The 15182-nt window shown below is 37.4% G+C and overlaps 2 protein-coding genes across 2 annotated transcripts in view; one reads left to right on the top strand and one right to left on the bottom strand.

Moving 5' to 3' along the window:
- Positions 1-240: 240 nt before the first annotated feature.
- On the bottom strand, positions 241-10480 carry LOC149818771 (Ankyrin repeat family protein). Its single transcript, XM_089985707.1, has 5 exons — positions 10116-10480; positions 9456-9588; positions 5618-5742; positions 5362-5508; positions 241-698 (listed from the first exon to the last, which is right to left on the bottom strand). Exons 1-5 carry the CDS (start codon positions 10317-10319, stop codon positions 564-566), a joined length of 744 nt encoding a protein of 247 aa, XP_089841833.1. The 5' UTR covers positions 10320-10480; the 3' UTR covers positions 241-563.
- Positions 10481-10951: 471 nt separating this feature from the next.
- The window catches only part of LOC149818772 (uncharacterized), a 35283-nt gene continuing 31052 nt past the window's right edge, over positions 10952-15182 (top strand). Inside the window, exons 1-2 of the mRNA XM_089985706.1 lie at positions 10952-11134; positions 11828-12422. Of these exons, the coding sequence (XP_089841832.1) occupies positions 10972-11134; positions 11828-12422 (758 nt within the window). The 5' untranslated portion in view covers positions 10952-10971. The remainder of the gene's footprint in view (positions 11135-11827; positions 12423-15182) is intronic.

Here is a 15182-nt window from a genome sequence, read left to right on the forward strand (position 1 = left end):
CAAAAAATATTACAGTTTTTTACCAAGGAGTTCCTTACCAACGAAGGTAGCAAACATTAGCCTGTTATATATATATATATATATATATATATATATATATATATATATATATATATATATATATATATCCAGCCATTGGTCATTTGACAAAGCTTTAACCATGCATGGGCACACACACATATGCATGCGCGCTGGCACTTCCCAACCTATGCATGAATTGGACAACTTGAAATGCTTATATAAGCTTGATAAGCCAATGCAGCTATTCCGTTAATCAGCTTACGTTACGTCAGGATTTGACCACTCTACTTAAATGTAGTGACACAGCTTGAGAATACAAGAAAATTAACAAGATGCATGTGTAGTTCTAGAACATCCCTCAAACTTTATGCTTTGATTTCCACAATATCGAGGTTGAAACGAAACTACCCACACAAGGCACATGCCAATGTTACTACTGAAATGAATAAAACTACTACTGTCAGTAAAAACTATAAGTTTTCTTTTGGTAATTCATTGCTGAGGTTCTCTCCATTTCTGGGGTTTCAAGTTTTTCAGAAAACTCAACCTTCCAGCATGGCCTTTGCAACATCAATCAGTGTCGGTCTGAAATCATCAGAAGCTCTGCCAAGCACAGTATAACCTTCCTTGTCTTCCACATCAACATCCGCTCCATGCCTTATCAGAAGTAGAGCCACCTGTCAAGCGACAAGTCACATTGAGGAACTACAGATGAGTTTGTGTGTCCAACCGCTAAATTCATGATTTCATTTTGCAAAATCTCAAATTCTTAGAAGGGATGATTTTGTAAAATATTGTTGTTATGTTCATAATATGGAGAGAGAGAAAGGTGTAAATTATTAATTTGCAGTTCTTGCTATTAAAACCTACCTACTATGAATACATTAATCAAATGAAAAGGCAAAAAATTTCCAACCAACAACACGAATGAAAAGTGGGTAAGAGAAATCATCTGTAGTTGGTCCGTCTTCTGTTTTGCCTTTTTAGTTTTTACGTCAAAACCAAAAACAATAGAACAATGTACTAATGATATGTGCATATGTGCAAGCTGTGTCTAAAGATTCAGGAAATGTACATCTTAACAAAATAACTAGGAAAAACAGGAAATGTACATCTTTCTACCTTAGCTACTTTGTCTTTTAGGTTCTTATCTTTGTATTCTGATTCTCTCTTACTCTCTATGTGATTGCTTATCACACATTTATTCTCAAAAAAAAAAACTAGTCATCAAGGAAAAAGGTTTTGTGGTAGGCTTTGTGTGTGTGTGTGTGTGTGACAAGGAACCCACCAGGATCGAGCCCTTTTTGGCCCCATCCTATAGTGCCAAACCCCAGGAGTGGACCAGCCCTACATTTCTGCTCCACCTGTTGCCAGTTTGATCCCAAGGGGTAACTGAACTCATGATATAGGGGCCTCTGGACTTTCCAACCATAACCAACAGGGTAACCCCCAGGTTTGATCTTCATATAATTAACATACAAAGTTCTCCCACAAACTAAGCAACCAATTTCAAATTGATTGAATGGTAGCAATCAATTCTGCTAGCCAGGCAATGACAGGCATTGAATTGCAAATTTACAGGGATTTAGGAAGACTGAGCCAGATTCAAAACTTGCTGAGTAGATAAAAGTTTTACTTATCCAACTTGAGACCCAAAACATATCAATCCAACCAGTGGTTTGCAGATTTGAAAATATGAAAAATGAATGCAAATTTAGCAAATAGGAGGTCATGCATGCACACACACACACACACACACACACACACACACACACACACACACCTGTAGTTGGAAGAAAACATGAAAAATGAATGCAAATTTAGCAAATAGGAGGTCACACACACACACGCACACACACACACGCACACACACACACACACACACACACACACACCTGTAATTGGAACTGCAAAGAACAAGCCATATAGCAGTAGAATGTGCCTGGAAGAGAGTTTCAAGAGGACTATGAAGGTCTAGCAGATATAAAATAACATGTGGCAGTTGATAGATTCAAAAAGGAAAAAAGAAAAGAAAAAAAGAAAAAGGTTGCATGGTGGTGGATCTAGAGAAGGGAAAACACAAAAGACTACAAAGGAAAACATGTAGTGGAGGTGGTTGCCCTAAGTAAATGGATGTGGAAGCACAGTGGCAAACATCCCTTCTATTTTTTATCCCAGTTGTACAGTTGGAACATTAATCAAATTAATAGGCATAGTCATAGCACTCACTGGGGAAAAAATTATTTTACCAAGGATACCTAGAAACATACCTAGGGGTGAGGGGTAAGCCCTCGGGGTTGTATGCTGCCAGAGCAGCGACCGTAAGTACGACAGGCAGAGCCAGCACAATTAGGTCTCTGATCCTGGGGCGGTTTCTTCGACTAAAAATAAAAAAAAGGATGCCTAGAAACAAGAATAGGTTAAACAAAGTTGCTGATGGAGAATGGGATGAACAACGAAAAACATGAAGAAATTAATGCGATAACAACCAGTCAAGTGTGCAGGTGGCACTTGCCGAATACGTTAGGGAGGAATAAAAAGTGGTGAATGTACACAACAAGGTAAGAACAGGATAAAAATACAAAGAAGCCAAAGTGGGAAAAATCTACTGGTGCCAAGCGTTATGGAAACAAATGAAAGCCGAAAACATGGTTATCGGAAGCTTCTATGGATCTTTGGAAGCTTGCTTTGTAGGAAGCCGTTTTGAAAGCTAGAATACAAGCACTTTCTAAAGTTGGTTCCCTATACTGGGAAGCACGTTAGATTTACATTTTTTATTAATAAACAACATAAAAATAAATTTTGTTTTATGCCTGGAAGATCAACTATGGAAGCTATACATCTTCTTAGACAACTTATTGAGAGAAATAGAGAGAGGAACAAAGATTTGCATATGGTTTTTATTGATTTAGAGAAGGCATACGATAGAGTACCTAGGGACGTTCTCTGGTGGACAATGATGAAGAAAGGTGTTTCTCTCAAGTACATTAGTATAATTAAAGATATGTACGAAGGAGTAGTAACCAATGTCCGCACTTGTGGAGGGGTGACAACCAATTTTCCTATAACTGTTGGGTTACATCAAGGATCTGCTTTAAGCCCTTTCCTATTTGTTATAGTGATGGATGAGCTTACGAGACCAATTCAAGAAAATGTGCCGTGGTGTATGTTGTTTGCTGATGATATTGTTTTGATTGATGAGTCTAGAGCTGGGGTTAATGCTAAGTTAGAATTATGGAGACAGACATTGGAAGCAAGAGGTTTTAAGTTGAGTAAGAGTAAGACAGAATACATGGAATGTCGATTTAGTAAGCAACGAAGTAGTGATGGGAGTGTAGTGAAGCTTGGTGAGCAAGAAATACCGGTGGATGATTGTTTCAAATATTTGGGATCTATTATTCAAAAGTATGGAGAAATTGATGGAGATGTAAATCATAGGATAAAGGTTGGATGGATGAAATGGAAGAGTGCAACTGGAGTGTTGTGCGATCGTAGAATGCCATTGCGGTTGAAGGGAAAGTTTTATAGGACGACTATTAGGCCCGCTTTACTATATGGTACGGAATGTTGGGCTGCCAAGAGACATCATATTCAAAAAATGAGTGTAGCTGAGATGCGTATGTTGAGATGGATGTGTGGAAATACAATAAAAGATAAGATTCGGAACGAGGAGATACGTAAGAAGGTAGGCGTTGCACCCATTGAAAATAAGATGAGAGAGAATCGTTTACGGTGGTTTGGACATATTCGGCGAAGGCCTAATGATGCTCCAGTTAGAAGGATGGAGAAATGTGAAAATATATTAGTTAAAAGATGTCGGGGTAGGCCTAGGAAGACATGGATGGAGGTGATAGGAAAGGATATGAATGCTTTGAACCTCACCGAGGACATGGCATTGGATAAAAATGATTGGAGGAGAAGGATTCATGTGGAAGACCCAGAATGATTTTGTTTTTTGGTTCATATCGCCGACCCCAATTGTTTTGGGATGAAGACATAGTTGTTGTTGTATTAATAAACAACATAGCTAATATATTTAATGAATTGTAATTCTTATAAAAGGGCACATAGTTCACCTACTTTTAGATTGACGAATAAAACTTAAATAGCAATATATTTAGTATAATTCCTCTAAACATAAATATGTTTTATTTATATTAAGCATAAAGGTATTTGAATTATTCATTTAAAAATATATAAGTCAATGCAAAAAATGTTCAAAACTTTCTTTGCATTGTAAGAATGTATGCAGTATAATACACTCTCCTGTTTATAATTTATGTAGCACAATAATTTTCAACCATTATTTATGGCTTATCAGTTATCATAATAATAAATAATTCTTGCTTAGATATATTCATTCCAGATTTTGCTTTTATGTTTGATATCTATAATAGGTCCTTCAGAAAGGAAAAAAATATCTATAGAACACTAAATTTTACAATCATATAATTAAAAAATTGAGTACCACAAGTATTATATCTATATATACTTTATGGTTTCCAAAACAAAAAAAGTTAACAAATCCTAGATGAAAAAAGAGTATCATACATGAGAGCTTTTACTCTTTTTACTTGTGCATTCTAAAAACTTCTTCATTTTCTTAGATATTTCCTAGTCACTTCTTGCTTCTCACTTCACATAGACCTATAAACTCATTTTTTTGCTTCCACTTCCCATATAGCTTGTTCCTTCTGCTTCCCCTAATTTGCTCAAAGTTTTTTCATTAGTAAAAGATTGAATCTATCTATCAGCACAGTCTAAATTCAAGTTGGATTTTGTGTTGCCCATGTAGACTAGTATCTAAAATAAAAACAGAAGTTCTTTGAACAATAAAAGAATAGTTTCTTGTGTACATGCAACAAAACATTTTAAGGTCGACTAATGAAGCAGAAAAGTTTAATAATTTCAATTAACATTATTGAAATTCGTGGGCTCATTCATTAAATACTCCACCTTTTAGAAGAAAAGATGATTTTCCCTTTTTATAAAATGAACGAAAATAAAATCAGTGGAAAGCTTAAAAAATATAGGCTTCTATATAACAACTGCAAATAGTTTCTTGTGTACATGCAACAAAACATTTTAAGGTCGGCTAATGAAGCAGAAAAGTTTAATAATTTCAATTAACATTATTGAAATCCGTGGGCTCATTCATTAAATACTCCACCTTTTAGAAGAAAAGATGATTTTCCCTTTTTATAAAATGAACGAAAATAAATCAGTGGAAAGCTTAAAAAATATAGGCTTCTATATAACAACTGCAAATGTTTGAAAGATTTTCTTTTCCAAGAGAAGAATACATTACCAAACCAAGACTTGTTTGTACCCTACAAGTACCTGTTTGTTCTGACATATCACAGCATGCATAAGAGGTGTCTGCCCACTTCTATCAACAGCATCAACTTCGGCTCCTTCTTCGATCAGAAGTTCACATAATTCAACATTACCAATACTGGCTGCCCGATGCAGTGGCGTACAACCAACCTGAAAGGAAGAGACATATAAAGGAGTCATCCGATGATAATCACATACATAAGAGAACAACAAAGAATTCCAGATCTAAGAAAATTTTGACTTCGTAAAATGTCAACACCTTGTCTTTCTTATTAATCTTTGCACCATGAGATATCAGAACTTCAGACATTTTCAGCCAACCTTTGCTGGCAGCATAATGAAGAGCAGTGCGCCCACCATTATTTGCTAAGTTGACGTCAGCTCCTGTTCATGGCCAGTAATTATTCAGTATGTTTTTTTTAACTATGCATATGTACTAGAAAGTTCTGATAGCATCTTTAGTAATTCCACTGGGAAAATGATGCACAGATAATAAAAAATTAAACTTATCACAAGTACATAAAAATACATAAAATAACCATAGAGCAAAGGCAACAGATTTCTTTCCACGTTTCAAGAATAAATAAAATCAGGCAATGACTGGAGCTCTTTACCGGTTTCTGGTTTGTAAACAAAGTAACACTTGCATGACATAGTACTACAAATTAACAAGATGAAATTTACCCTATGTAGTCAAAAGTGCCGACTAGGCATAAGTAAAATGCATAGGCTGTACCATTCCTAGGTGGGTAGCGTAAAAAGTATCAATTTTGCTGACTAGGTGTTGCCTAAGGTGCCTAGTCAGCGACTAAGTTGCACTCGCCTAGGCACAAGGGCAGTTTAGTCATATATATATATATATATATGTGTGTGTGTGTGTGTGTGTGTGTGTGATTTTTGTTTGTATATGTGCGTGAGTTTTTAAAAAAAAATCTATAAAAGCTTGAAAGCATGTTTCAAGTATTACTGATTATGTAATCTGTTATTTATATATGTATGTGTTACTATGCTTCTGTTATTTTTTCTGTGAAAGGGCAGAAAATATGATTTTTTTTTTGTGTGTATATATATATATATATTCTGATTATGCTATGAATAACCTGTGTGTGTGTGTGTTACTGAAAGCATATTTTGTTGATTATACTGATTATGTTATGAATATTTTGAATATATATATAGTGAAAGCCTGTGCAAATGTGTACTTGTCTCATGAAAACATCTTATTACCAAAAGAATTAAACATATTTTTCTGCATATTTTGTATATTTTTTTATTTTTTAATTGGGGTACTGACTCGTCCCGCCTAGTCATCGACTAGTCTTTTTAGAGGTCTATTGACTAGGCACCGCCTAGTGCTTTTAACTACATAGAATTTACCTTTAACTATACCAAAAAATATCCAAAAGAAAGAAGTGATTGAAGATTCCAGAACAAATTTTGGATTGTTAAAAACAGTGAATTGGATTATCCATGTAGCATATCTGGTTTTTGCACAATAGTAGCCAATTCTTCCCCTTAGACTAGAGTCTTGCTCCTGGATATCAGTTCCATGGTTGAGATATTACTCCTTTTGAGAGCACTAAGAACCAGAGACACATGGCCCTGAGCAAGGTAGGATTGCTTCCTCAGTTCATTTGGATTAAACTCATAAATAGTAATAGATTCTCTTGTTGATGTTGTATGATCAAAGCTCATAAAAGAGAAAACTGTTGGCATGAGTCTAGTTAGATTTTTTTCTTCTTTCCTTCAAGGTTAGAGGCCAAATCTACATATATTAGAGGGAGACAGAGGTGTTGTTCCTTGAATTCTATATTAAACTCTTAAAACTGACGACAAATGCTATTTTTTATGCTGAAACTTACAAAGGGAGCAGAATATCCAATAGATGAATTAGCTTTGTTTTTAGGCAAGAGCATTCATGTACAACATACAAGCACATATACAAGCACATAACATATATATCCCATGGGTACACATGTATGTAATGTTTTAAATGCAAATGTGCATAAAGAAGCAAGCCTTATTTAGATAACAATGCACAGTCTTAGCCATGCATTCACCAATTAGTCAAAGACTTTCCTTAAATGTAAGTCCACCAAGTTTTATACTGATTGTCGATCCTAATCATGCGTGCACATGCATGCTCCCTAGATGTTTTTTCTTCTCTGACCTTGTAGCTCTCTCAAACCCAACCTTATTCCTGGTCTTGAAGTTAACTATAGTGGTCTCTGACATATCTGATGCCCACTAAAACACAAAAGAACCCAATCTACATACTGTCACTCATAGGAGTTTATCAAAAGGAATAAGAGTTTGGGATGTGGTCCATGGGAACTGACCGTGCAGTGCTTTCTTAATAGGAAACCATGCCCTTTTGAAGCCTTCATGCCCAAAATAACCATGGTTTGAAACACATTGAAGGAAGAAAGAACATCAAAGTAGCCTTGTCGTGTTTGTCACAACTACAACCAGGTCCATAGCTATTCCTGGCCTAGGCAACCGGTTCCCTGGGTCATCCATTCTGAAAAAGATCAACTTCTCTAACTTTAGTGCCAGTGATCTGAGCATGCCATCATCTAATAGCATGGCTAATGGGCCACTATTGCAGTCTTTCCCTTGAGACAGAGAGCTCATGTTATCTACTTATCTCCATAGAATGGAACATGCTGAGCATCAAATTTGGGTGGGTTATGATAAGCATTTTCAACCACTAGGGGATTTCAATCTAGAAATTGCACAAAGGGCCTAAGAGATGATAATGATCCGACATTCTCCTTGTAATAATGTGACACGTGATGGAAAAGTTATTTATTTATGCTTTGTACCCTCGCAATTCCCTCCAAGTCAAAACCACATAACCATCACTCTAGGATTTTTTTTTTGTATGATAGCCTCTCCTTTTGTTTATGTCATTCATTTGTACATGTTAACTTATATCCATTGTTTAGTTCCCTCAATTGTCAGGATTTTATTATCACTTGGTTTACATCATTGTTCTACATATTCACGGCATCAACTAGGATTATAATTATTTTGGTGTCAACTATGTTTATTTTCTCAGTACATCTGGCCTCCAATTCAGATTTTTGGCGCCCATCTGATTAGTTGGTTATATACTCATGTTTCTTTTTTTTTCTTTTTAATATACTAAGCTGTGCTCAAGCTTGTCATCATCTACATCATTTGACTGGGGATGTAAATGCTTGGTTTATCCTTCGAGTGTGACAACTGATTGTCATCTCCAGTAGGAACTATAGGAGATCATCATATCACCTGTGACCTGACACATCAGTGAAACCATGAAGAGGTATTCACTGAATGATTGGTTATATTATTCTAAATGAAGCTGTAATTTCTCATTTTGGGGCAAGCTGCTGACCCTGAATTGGCAAGTGTATGACATTTGATCACAAAATGAAACAGCTAAGATATGAAATCTAAATAGGCAAACAAAAATGTCAAGTCCCATGCATAATACCAATGATGCAATGTTTTACTTGTATACTAATTGCTCGAGAAAATATTTACATGTTATAGCAATTATAAAGTACACAGAAACAATTATAAAGGCAATCCTGAACTACAGGATGGCAATAACATAACCAGTCCTACCACATAATCTAGAATCTCGGGAAGCATCATTTGGCAGTGAGATAATAGTTTGCAAGGGTACTGGAATGGACATTTATGTACATTGCAATGCGAGTCTAAATTTTTTATTTTCCCATTCTATTACATCTAGAATCCCAATAAGTAAAGCCAAAGGACACTCAGCCATGAAAATTAAATTTTAATCCCTAATATATGCCAGAAAGTCATCTTTATTGCCCTAGATACAAAGTAATCTTATAATGCCATTTCCTGATGGCTTTAAGCAATATGGAATATTCAGCATTTGCAATCATTTACCACAAACTGCTGTTTTGGTGCATTTGGCGTTGGTGTTATGCCATGCACCATGGTGAACAAAAACATCGTTGCTTGCTCCAACAAGTCATTGGACGTGGCACGGCTTCATAAAGTTTAAGAACTTAGGAAGGAAAACGGAAAGAAACAAGAAGAAGAAAAGACAATGCTTGTGCCGACTTCAATTGCACCTCTGTTCAGCAAAATCTCGACGATATCCAAACGCCCACTGCTTGCAGCAGAATGAAGAGGCGCCCAACCTTCTTCATCCGTACTGTTTATGCAACTCGAAAATGGATCAAGCGATGACAAATAGCCCACTATCTGCACCATAAGAGTAAAACGCAAACCCATAAATACCAAAAATGTGAAAAATTTACAAAGATAATTAACACCATCAACATATTTTAACTCGCAAAGAAAATCGATACCATCTATCTAATTCCTGATACTGTCTTCGAATTGTAAAAAGGGAAAAGCTAAATCAATTGCTTTGTTGATGAAGGAGCTTCTGTACTGATAAAAAGAATTACATGGATCAAGCATGATGGTTTCACTAGAATGGACAATTCGTTTATGGAAGTTGTCAAGTTGGGATAAGCGCAAATACAGACAGCAAAATAAGTGTTGCAGAAACCACCATGGTTCTCTGGTTGGTACCATTAATTTTCCAATAAAACACAGACCACCATGGTTCTCAACATCGAAAAGCAAATGAAGGCAATTCCCCCAATGCGCAACATCTATCAGAACTTTAAGAATCCCCATCAATAATGAAGAGAGAGAGAGAGAGAGAGAGAGAGAGAGAGAGAGAGAGAGAGAGAGAGAGAGAGAGAGAGAGAGAGAGATGCCTCGGTTTGGGCAGCGGAAGCGGCGACGTGGAGGAGGGACCGGCCATCCTCGTTCCTCAGCGACTGGGCCCTGATGATTTCCTCGCCGGAGAGCCGTCGGAAGGCGTCAAGTTTTCCGGCTTCGGCTGTTCGGAAAAGGTCGTCCTCAGTCATGGAGCGTGCGTCGCCTTCCGATCTCGGGGGTTCGTCGATCTCCATCTGCATCCTCTCTCTCTCTCTCTCTCTCTCTGAGCCCGCCTGAAGCAGCGATAAGAAGGAGAATCTCGTACTGGCGGTGTTTGGACTGAATGATGTTTTGGGCTGAAAAGGCGTCGCAGTTCAGCTTGCATCACCAACTCCGGTGTTTGGAAAAATTAGAATTGGGATCCTGGTGTTTCATTTTTGTGTGGTAAAATATCATGGAGGGGCATCTAACGATACATTTTTTGTTTTCCTTTGAGAAAACAGCTTCATCATATATGAAAAATAAAATGTAAAAATCATATAATTGTCGAGAAAACATATAAAGAATAAAAGGTATCTAGAATGTTTTCGTTGTGTTAACAAGGCAAGGAAACCATGGTATTTTCAAAATACAAAAATGTTTATTAAAAAATATCACGATTTTATCGAGACAATATGGGCTTTTGAAAGTATGTTCCATAAACACGTTATTTACCAAAATATCTCAGATATTTGTTGCCTCGGGCATTAGGCACGCCTCGAATTTTGTACGTAGTTACTTTAAGGGAACCGTCCATCTCGAGATGGACGACCCAGAAATGAAAAGGTTGAAGATCCTGAGAACATATATGTGAGCACCCTTCTCGGAAATTCCTTGGAATCCTTTTCCCCTGTAAGTTACTGGAATCTCGCCATGACGGTGGGAGCCTTCAGGCTGGTTTGCTGCTCACCATTGCTCTCTGATTTCCGGTGTTCGAGACGACGATGGTCGTCGAGATTTCTTCCCTACCTCTCCTCGTCCCTCTCGTCAAGCCTTGGCAATCCACGGTCTACCCATCTCTTCACTCGAAATGGTGGTAAGAAGAACTCTCTCTCTCTCTCTGTCTCGTATCTTTTTCAACCTGGGTGTATGGTTTTTTCAACTAATTTCAATGAACTTCAACCTAACAGAGTGGTCTTAGTTGGCTTGACACATTGCCGTTTATTTGTTTTGGATTATATCCATGGGTACAAGGAATTGAGAGTTATTCTGAAACTGGGTGCAAAGATTTGTATGGTTTCTCTACAGTGGTGACATTTTTGTGGGTTTTGGGGAATCACGAATGATCTTGTTTGCTTGTTTATTTTCTTGCATGATTTTTAGTCTTATAAACTCTATCGCTACCCTTTCAGAGAAATCAAAGTTTCTCGAAAAAGATTGAATTTTCCTTTCTATATTTGTACCGTGACACGGTAATAGAACTCGTTATTGCACTTCAAGAGAATTTCATGTTCGCAAGACTTTTTCGTTGCACCTTCATCTTTGTTCGTTTGAAGCTTTAATTGCTCGTGGGGTTGAATGTTCAGTTTAGTTTGAGGGTTATGGACAAAACAAGCATTCTACGTTTGGTTTAGTTGTGGATGGAAGTTTCAGATTTTCAGTGGTTAATTAACTTTTGGCGTCCTTTTTTTTGGTCAAAAAAGATGGCTCTGTTTTGTTCACATGGTACTTGGAATGCTTGTTTTGTGTGCTTTCTGTATATTCTTTAAGCTTGAGTTTTTGCATGCAGGGTCGAGGTTGTATGCTACTGTGGCGAGAGCAATCCCTGAGGAAGCTGGAGATCATCTTAACTTGGCCAACAATGCTCTAGACATCAATGGTTCTTTATATGAGCAAGTTGATGGGATTGCTAGTCATTCAGTGATGATGTCATCAGAGGAAGAAGCAAATAAGGTGCTTAAGGAGAGCCATCCTTGTACTTCAGGGAACACGGTCGAGGAATTGCTTGGGAATGCTGATAGAGTAAAGGGATTGATGAGAATGGAGAGAAAACCTGACTTAAGCAAAGAAGCCGATATGCCTCTGGGCATTTTGTCGAATCAGTTTGTGGAAGGTGATATTAGGAAGCCTTGGTTTCCATACCTTGATGCATTCAAATCGGGAGATACAACACTGTCAAGTGGTGAGATTCTTGAAGCAATTGAACCTCGTCTTTTGGATTCACGCAAGGAAAGGTTTAGAAATGTGGTGAAGAATAGAAGCTACTCTGTCTGTCTTGTGGTGGAAGGACTTGCAGACTTTGGAAATGTGTCTGCTGCATTTCGTTCAGCCGATGCACTTGGTTTTCAGTCGGTCCATGTGATTTCTAGAGATAACTCAAAAAGGTGCAACATGCTGTGAGGTGAAAGCATTTATTTTGATTTCGCTTAAGCTAATATTACTTTTATGACTATGTTGAGTGAATGTTCTCAGAAAAAAAAATCATAAACATTTCGTTAATATACATAGGAAGATATCGACACTGTTTATGCATACTTGAATAGGCTGGGCATATTAGTGATGGCGAAGATTAGTTACATTACCAATGGCTATCATATTGTTTAATATAAAAAAATTTGCAGTGCGAACAAGTTGAAGTTTCCTTTGTCTGCATGATGATCTTTTCAATAGAAGGAGAATGAAAATGATATGAATGCACAATATGTACATGAAAAAATAACACACTTAAATCTCTCAGTAATATAGGAAAATTAAAGGACTGCACCATCCATACGTTACATCAATCCTAGAAAGCACAGACACGTACATGATTATTGTTGATCTAAGAAGCACAACTCTTATAAAAAGAAGATTCAACAACTGAACTAATGAGTTCAGCAACAAGCTACTCACAAAAACAGTAATACTAATGCTTATAGTTAGTCTCAAGATTGGAGAGATAGACCATATAGAGGGCTGTACCAATCTAGAGTGAGAAGATGGGGATGCGAATGTCAATATATATGGTTCATAATCTGGTTTACGACCTTTATGCACTTTAAAAATGGATGAAACGATTCCACATAACAGGTAACAGCCTGGTCTGAATTTGGTTAGATAAAAAAAAGTACCAAGACCAAGATCCATGTCTACACGGGTATGGCACAATTCTGGAAGTCCCATGTTGCATAGGTAGCATTATTAGTTGCAAGATATGACAAGTCTGCATATGTTTCATATAAAGCTACTCTCAAAAGTATGACAAATGAATCATTTAAATTAAGAAATACCTTGATGTAAAGACGTCGCTGTGTTATGCCTCATTTGACACAATGTATTTGGGAGACAATGAGGTTAAGATTTGTGGGCTGTGTTATTTTTCATTTTGTATCATGCATGTGTGATGTAGGTGATGCAGATAATCTTTTTATCATCTTCACCTTTCCATCTTTGTCCTTAACATTCCTTTTTTATTTTTTATTTATTTATTTTTTGTTAATATTTTCACAGCCCATAAGTTGCTGCCTGAAATGTTTATCACTATGCTTTGCTGTGGAGAATTTAGTTGTGTAATGAGTTTTTCATGGTTGATAGTTAGTGGCATGCCTAAGTATCAATACTAATGAGAAATAAATTTCTTGTAGCATTTTGCTTTATTGAAAAGAACCTATTAGAGCTTTGGAGACATAACGATTCAATTTTAACCTTAAAGCCAAGTATGGCTCCAATAGTCTATCTTCTGGGGCATAGGATGATTCTTTTGCTGTCTGAGGCATTAATTTACCTACTAAAACATTACCTGTTTCTACCCAAGATCCCAGCATCATAATTCTATTTCTGTCTAAATTGCAAAGTAAATAAGGCTCTACATGAGGTATTTCATTAGTGATTCTTTCAGGTCCTTGGCTTGTCACATGAGTCTAAATTTCATATATCCTGATATGAAAAGAAGTATAAATATCATCATAAACTAGACATTCGCTAACGAATACCGTATCTTCAGAATTGACCTTCTCATGGCATATAACCTACTGTTACATTTTTCCCCAAAGCGAGTTTGCCGGCAACCGTAGCCACACTATCCGCCAAAATTTTCCCCAATGAACTTGAGGTTTTTTATGCATCCAAGTATTTTTGTTGGAACGCAGATACATAACCAACAAAATGCTTATAGTGTCTCCATTACCTGATAAAACAAACTTTTCAGCATTAGTATAAATGATCTTTTTCTCGCGTTCGACTATAGCCAAACCCCTTGAATCAAGAGTTGCTTGGCGTTCCAACCCAGTTCCTACAATACACTTTTCAGACTAAGAAAGCAGAATTGCTTGATGTTGCATATTAGAACTCATTAAAGCCCGATTCACATCATTATTAGAGATGGCAGCAGACCGAGGCGAGGGCAAGGGACAAGGTCTCCACCCTCGCCTCGTCTCAAAACCCTGCCCTCCATCCTCGCCTCCATCCCCGCACGGGTTTTAATTTTAACTTCCTTCCCCGTTTCATGTCCTCTATCCCCGGTCTAAACGGGGCGAGGCGGGGCTCTGTTTCCCCTCTGTCCACTACCATCCCTAAAGAAGGATCGGGGACGGGGTGGGGCAGGGCAAGGCGGGGATTGGAAAAGGGGATGGGGCAGGGCGGGGAAAAGCGTAAGTCCATCCCCGTCGCCATCCCCACACGAGTTTTGATTTTAACCTTCATCCCCAGTTCAAACGGGGTGAGGTGGGGCGGGGCCTCGTTTTCCCCCGATCCACTACCATCCCTAATCATTATGCTTGATAAAAGGAATGGGGGAAGCTCCAATAGAAAAATATTGGAAGGGATAAAGATGAATCTAATCCCATGCAATAGTCAAGAATTCTTGACGGTATCGAGCTAGACCAACTTCTTCTTTCTTAATACCTAATTTAGTGCCAAAGAATTTCCCGCCACCACCATATAATATTCATCTCTACTTGGTGATAAATAAACCATTTATTTTTATTTTGATCTCTCAGATATTTCATAAAACATGGTCTATATGTGTTTCCTCAGGTCTTAGTGTAATGGGTTTGTCGGGGAATATACGTACCCATATTTTTCTGCCACGACGGACATATCATGCCATTATGCAGCACCCTGCTTCTATTTGTCTAGATGTGATCCAAGCAGGTTCAAGTGCTTGA

This window comes from Nuphar pumila, chromosome 13 (genome assembly GCF_984573655.1).
Source record: "Nuphar pumila chromosome 13, dmNupPumi1.hap1.1, whole genome shotgun sequence".
Taxonomy (NCBI): domain Eukaryota; kingdom Viridiplantae; phylum Streptophyta; class Magnoliopsida; order Nymphaeales; family Nymphaeaceae; genus Nuphar; species Nuphar pumila.

Excerpts from the sequence above, each read along its gene's own strand:
- LOC149818771 (XM_089985707.1), bottom strand. The coding sequence starts at position 10,319 with ATGCAGATGGAGATCGACGAACCCCCGAGATCGGAAGGCGACGCACGC. Across the intron at positions 9,589-10,115 it reads CTTCCGCTGCCCAAACCGAG|ATAGTGGGCTATTTGTCATC; the intron begins GCATCTCTCTCT and ends CTTATGGTGCAG. Across the intron at positions 5,743-9,455 it reads CGAGATTTTGCTGAACAGAG|GAGCTGACGTCAACTTAGCA; the intron begins GTGCAATTGAAG and ends GGCCATGAACAG.